We start from the raw sequence: 6163 nt of genomic DNA on the forward strand, positions 1-6163 counted from the left end.
AAATTTTCAAATACCGATTGATAGATGACATCTTGAATCTTGGATAGGGGAAATATTCAGCTAGTTAAGGAGTTAAGTACCCCAGCTTCTGATGCCAAGGAACTTTATTTCCCAACTCAGTATGCACAGTGTGTTTGGAAGCAATTTACGAGCTGCCTATGGAAGCAGTTTTGGGCATATTGGCGAAGTCCTGGTTACAATTTGGTCCGCTTTTCTCTCACTTTTGTCTCGGCATTGCTCTTTGGTATCATCTACTGGCAACAAGGGACAAAAATGTAAGAGGACTGTGACTTTGGAATATGTGGCAAATTTCTGGGAAAAACAATCTGAACTTGCAGTTTTCAATGGAAGCATTCCACTTATATTCATGGATTATGAGTTCATCTCTGTTACGAGTTGGGAATTTAATAGTCAATCCCCTGTACCATCTGTGTTTCTGCAATTTTTAATGGGGATAGTAAAATTTCGATATTATATTACCTGTTTGGACTTTAAATCTGATCTTATTTAGCGTTCTAGAGTAATTAAGTCAAGAGCATTTACATGTATTGACATTTTGCAACAGAAACACCGAACAAGACCTATTCAAGATGATGGGAGCCATGTATGCTGCAGCTCTATACTTAGGAGTGACAAATAGCTCCTCTATACAACCTGTTATTGATGTAGAGCGCCAGGTCTTCTATAGAGAAAGGGCAGCTGGAATGTATTCAGGCAGTGTATATGCTCTTGCACAGGTAATATTAATAATATGATTTAAAGTCTTATTGACATCAAATCCCAAAAATATGTTATACTCTCCCGAATCTCTTCTTTTGAAAAAGATTGATTTTGAAAACTAAATTGTAAAGTTTGCAACAGACATTGGTTCACGGCGACAAGAATATTTGTTAACTGGAATCTCAGCAAAAAGCTAATAGGATATTATTTTATGTTACATTTATATTTTCTCTGGTATTATAGAAGATTTGAACTCAACATTATCATAATTATACTTTTATTAATAAATCAAATGTCCTTAACAGTGAATTTGAGTTTTGTGAAGTTCTTCACATCTTTAATTCTGCTGTATTACAGGTAGCAGTGGAACTCCCATATACTTTTGTTCAATCAATCCTCTATGGGCTTATCACTTATCCAATGATGGGCTACCATTGGTCTACAGATAAGTTTTTCTGGTATCTATTTGGATCTCTCTGCACTTTTCTCTACTTCACATACTATGGGATGCTGGTTATTTCAATCAGTCCAAATGCTCAAGTTGCAGCCATACTTGCCTCCGCATTTTATACCATCTTCAATCTTTTCTCAGGCTTCATTATACCACAACCTGTGAGTGTGCCAGACCTAACTGATTATTGAAATTGTACAGCATGCATTATTTTACCTAATTCTAAAGATTTCGTGATCATACTTCTGATAAATCCTTGGGCTAATGATGGCTGCAGCAAATTCCTGGCTGGTGGGTATGGTACTATTGGATCTGCCCAACAGCCTGGACCCTGAATTGTCTCATAACTTCCCAATATGGAGACATGACAAAGCAGATAAGAACCAATGACAACACTCAACAATCAATCAAAGGCTTCGTAGAGCATTATTTTGGATTTCACCACGATATGCTGGGCATTGTGGCTGCAGTTTTGGTGATCTTCCCTGTATTTTTTGCAATTATGTTTGTTGTTGGCCTCACCAGAACCAATTTTCAGAAGAGATGATGCTAGCCATTTAATTAGTACTCTCTCTTACCTCGTCGTACCACCTATGTACCATGACATATTAGTTACTTCAGGATATAACCTTGGTAATTGTACAGCATGATTTTTACTAGGTTTTAAACCCAATCATGATGATAAGGAACTACGAAGTTCTGATGAATGGGACACATTTTAATTATATAGGGACATCGTATTGTTAATAAAAGTGCTGCTCCTGTTGTCATCGTGTTGTGTACTAATTTACTCTGTTCACCATTTGTGATGGTTGCTCTTTTTGAATTCATGCGACTATTTCTGATCATATATTGAATCAGAGTTTTATAATTTACCTCTTTATTATTTTGTTTATAAATTTGATTGTGTATTTCTTTTATGCAACAATATTACTTTTTAACATTTCTTAACACTCTTTACATTCTAGATCAGGAGTGTGATCCAAAATGTTGGTAAAAAAAAGCTGATACAGACAACAATCAAATTTACAAACAACTAAATGATCAATCAATATATAACTTTTGCTATGTGCATATCAGCAACAACCACTATCGTGAAATTTCTGTACAATAATTTAGTCTTATGAAGTTCAGGAAAAAACCAATGAAGTCATTAACTCATACAAGTAATTTCAATCACCAGAAAATATGTGAAACAGATCAATCAGATACAATAACATTATTTAGAATCCAAATAATGTGCAGTCTGGTAGTTGTAACTGTCGGTTCCACGGAGCTTCAGATCTATTTTAAAAATGTATGAGGTTTTATGAAGCAAGATAAATTTAGTATTAATAGTCTTTAGAAAATTAGTTACAGGAATCCTTATCTTTTAGAAGTATAGAAGGTGGGAACTAAAAATTTTCCTAATTATTTTTTATTTTTATTTTTTATCAATTGATTTCTATTATTATATTTATGTACACAATTAAAATATGTTACGATAATAATAAAATTAGAACAACTTCTATAAGAAGAAAATTTTGAAGACGACCCACTTTCAAATAATTTTAAAAATTTCAGGCATAGGACCTCAGCCTAAAACAATCTAATTAAAAGTTCAAAAAGACATCATATACAACAATAAACAGACAAACTATCCAAAACAACAAGCTCCTGAATATCATAATCATCAACGCTACCTGATCCATCGAAAATATCAACAGCAGAACCTAAATAGCCTCTAAAAGCATAGACAATTCCAAACCAATAAAAAAATGAAAAACTCGTAAAAAGTCGGAAACGTCCTATCAAGCTGTAAATATCGTTACAGCATCTTCCTGTTAGAAATATGTTCTTCCAAAGAAACGCCCTTTGTTTATAATAAATTACAAACAATGCAGAAGCAGCTGATACATTACAACATTCATAACAGACATTTTACTTCATAACGATAAAACTAAACAGGAAAACTAAATAATACCGCCAGTATAACAGGCAACAAGCCAGAGGGAAAAATAAGGACTTACAGAAATGAGTAACCTAATCAGAGAATCATATCGGACCATATAAAAATAGAAACATTCGTTCCTTCTTGGAAGCAGCTGCGTGGAGATCAAAAACAGAAATTTTTGCAACAATTTTCACATATTTAAACCCGTTGTGCATGACACTTGAGCGATTAACATCCGGCAGAAAAGGGCGAAAGAGTGATGCGACCTGGCTCTTTAAGCATCAACGCCTTCAATCCCTTCTTAAATGTTATGTTTAAGAGGAACACTTAATTTAGAAATGTTTTTCTAGGAAAGGAAAGGTTGTTTTATAGTGTAGATGGTGTTTTGTGGTCTACATTTGGTGACAGCAATGTAGACTATGGTCTACATTTGGTGACGGCAATATAGACTACCTTGAAATTTTAGTAGAGCCAAAGGCACATGTTCTCTAGATAGATAGATAGATAGATAGATAGATAAAATTTTAACGTCTACGAGGCTAAAAATAGCCTATGGGACAGCAAGACAACTCAAGCAGACTTAAGTAGCATTGTTCGCTTCTTGTGCAAGATGATGATGAGTCCACCCAATTGCTTGATGTACTCTTCGTTGAATAGGTTATGCCAAGAACTGTCACATGTAATATCCACAAATTTAACTCTGCTACTCTTGTAAGCCTCACATTCTAAAATAAAGTGTTGTTCAATTTCCACTTTCCCAGAATTGCAGAATCTACAAATTCTCTCTTCTCAAGCCTCCTTTGGCCTCTTCCAACGCCCGATCTCACAACGAAGTTGGTGAGAGTTGGTTCTCAGCTGAGCAATAAGAATTTTAGCCCTCCGAGAAATGTTGGCTCCTATGATGCTTTTTGGAGTTGATCACAAGTGGGGTTGAACTCATTTATATAATATTGTTTCTTCCTCCCGATCTAGCTTCCCCAATTTCTCTTGTAGAATTTCTCCATAACAAAGACCTTTATTTTAATTTTTTTTGTGGGGCACATATTGAATTGAATATTCCATTTACTCATCCATTTGATGTTTTGTTGCATCCATGTCCTTTTTCGCTTACTTAGTGTGTCACTAAGGCCAACTTTAAGCCATCTATCCTCTTCCATTTTTTTGATTCTTTTTAAATAGCTTAGAAGGCAAACCATAGCAAGTGCCTCGATAGGAGCAACCCCCATTTCACTTAGCATTATATCATATGGAACAGTGCTTTTGATTTTAAACTTACTTGTGATCAAGCGCTTTTGGATTCTTTCGATTTGTTTCCATTGTACTATAGTAGTGTTGCTAGCCCATAATTCACACCTGTAAAGAACATCTGGCAGCACAAGAAGATCGAACAAGGTTTGAATAGTTTTCCAATCCCACAACTCCGCTTCACGGCACCTATTCTGAAGAGCATAAAAAGCCTTCCACCCACCTAATATCCTTTTATACCTGCAGCTAGACCAGCTTAGTTTTTTGTTGAAATCGATGCCAAGGTATTTCTACTCCACAACTTCTTCAAGAACACTTCCATTGTAATAAAATTCATGTTGATGTTGTTTTTTATTATTAGAGAAAATCATAACCTTAGTCTTGCTGATATTGACCTGCATCCCCACCATTCCACAAAAGCGCTCAAGAGAAGATAGATGATCTTGCAAACCACAGGTAGATTTGGCAATTAAAATGAGATCGTCCACATATAGGAGCAAGTTTATAACAAATTCACCTAGCTGAATGCCTTCACCCTTTTGCATGTTTAGCCACTCTTCTAGTTTGTCAATATATAAACCAAACAAAGTAGGAGATAAAGGGCAGCCCTATTTGACCCTGATATCGCTCCTAAAACATTTTGAAATGCCATCTGAAGTTCTGATTTTGACTTTCACCTCTTCATACATCCTATGAATAGCAGCTCTGAGATGCATAGGAATCCCCAATTCTTCCATCCTAAACCAAAGCTTGTCTCTCAGGACGGTGTCAAAAGCCTTTTTAAAGTCAACAAAGCAATAAAAAACCTCTTCCTTTTTCTCCCACTCTTTTTCAATAATGTGTCTCAAAGTGAACAGTGATCCACTGTTAAGTGCTTTGGCCTAAAACTAGCTTGCCCTTTAGCACCTTTATGGTTTTCTTCTGCCCATTTGCTTATCCTAGTTTCTATCATGCTACCAAAAAGTTTAGTGAAAAGGAGATTGATCATTATAGTCCTGTAGTTGGAGGGATTGTTAACATCACTACTCTTAAAAAGTGGTATTGCAAGGTTGATTGTCCAATCTTTTGAAAACCCTTCTTGGCAAATTTTGTTGAAAATTTCAATGATGTGTAGTGCAAGAGTTTTCATACCCCACTTTAGATATTCTGCTTGGAGCGCACCAAGGTCTTTTGCTTTACCTCCACCTAACTTCTTAATCCATGTCTCTATCTCTTGCACAGTGAAAAGATTTGTATCATCATTGACCAAAGGTGGTTGTCCCACTCCACCCTCTTGTTTATAAAGTTTCTTAGCATATTCAAACCATTGGGTGGCAGTAATATTATTTTCAGTTTGCTTTCTCCTTGGTTGGAATTCTTTCCAAAAATGTTTGGGGTTATTTATGCCCAAGAAAATTAGCTCCTCTCTCCTTGTGAACATAAAATCAATTTTTTTCTTCTTTAGGATCTATTTGTAGGCCTTAATGTCAAGGTTAGTTTTATTTGACTCCCTTAGGTTTCTCCTAGCCCTCTTGCATTCCTTATCAAACCAAGCATTGGCTGGAAAACAATTAGTTTCAAATTTTCTATTTTTTGATCTCTTGCATTTTGAAAGAGCCTCATGAATCAGATTTGATAAATCATGACTGTTAACACCATGTTTATACATAGGGTGTCCCATACAAAGTTTCTCAAGAGTAGCTCTGAAAGTGTTACTATTTTTTGAAGTTAACAAAATTCTGCCCTGAGAAGGGGGGTATTGAGGGCCTTGGATCTTTTGTCCCAATCCACCTATCCTTTGCCCAATACAAATTTACGTACAATGGTCTATGATC

The 6163-nt window shown here is 35.6% G+C and overlaps 2 protein-coding genes across 12 annotated transcripts in view; one reads left to right on the forward strand and one right to left on the reverse strand.

Annotated features, from left to right (window-relative positions):
- Positions 1 to 1718, forward strand: part of LOC149528289 (ABC transporter G family member 35-like) — a 64314-nt gene extending 62596 nt beyond the window's left edge. For all 7 annotated transcript variants that reach the window (XM_089811510.1, XM_089811511.1, XM_089811514.1 and 4 more), the window contains 4 exons: positions 48 to 275; positions 566 to 737; positions 1078 to 1332; positions 1449 to 1718. In XM_089811510.1, the coding sequence (XP_089667636.1) occupies positions 48 to 275; positions 566 to 737; positions 1078 to 1332; positions 1449 to 1718 (925 nt within the window). The remainder of the gene's footprint in view (positions 1 to 47; positions 276 to 565; positions 738 to 1077; positions 1333 to 1448) is intronic.
- Positions 1 to 3444, reverse strand: part of LOC149528288 (uncharacterized) — a 70612-nt gene extending 67168 nt beyond the window's left edge. For 3 of the 5 annotated variants that reach the window (XR_016359170.1, XM_089811519.1, XM_089811518.1), the window contains exon 1: positions 3181 to 3423. Coding sequence is in view for 4 of the 5 variants with exons in the window: in XM_089811519.1 (XP_089667645.1) it covers positions 3181 to 3219 (39 nt within the window). In the remaining variant the exon portion in view is untranslated. Of the gene's footprint in view, positions 1 to 3180 lie in introns of all 5 variants that reach the window. The other 2 variants (XM_089811520.1, XM_089811517.1) reach the window with 2 other exon arrangements.
- Positions 3445 to 6163: the final 2719 nt, after the last annotated feature.

The sequence above is a fragment of the Cupressus sempervirens genome, chromosome 11 (genome assembly GCF_028749045.1).
Source record: "Cupressus sempervirens isolate cs-2001-9-10 chromosome 11, ASM2874904v1, whole genome shotgun sequence".
In the NCBI taxonomy this organism is placed as follows: domain Eukaryota; kingdom Viridiplantae; phylum Streptophyta; class Pinopsida; order Cupressales; family Cupressaceae; genus Cupressus; species Cupressus sempervirens.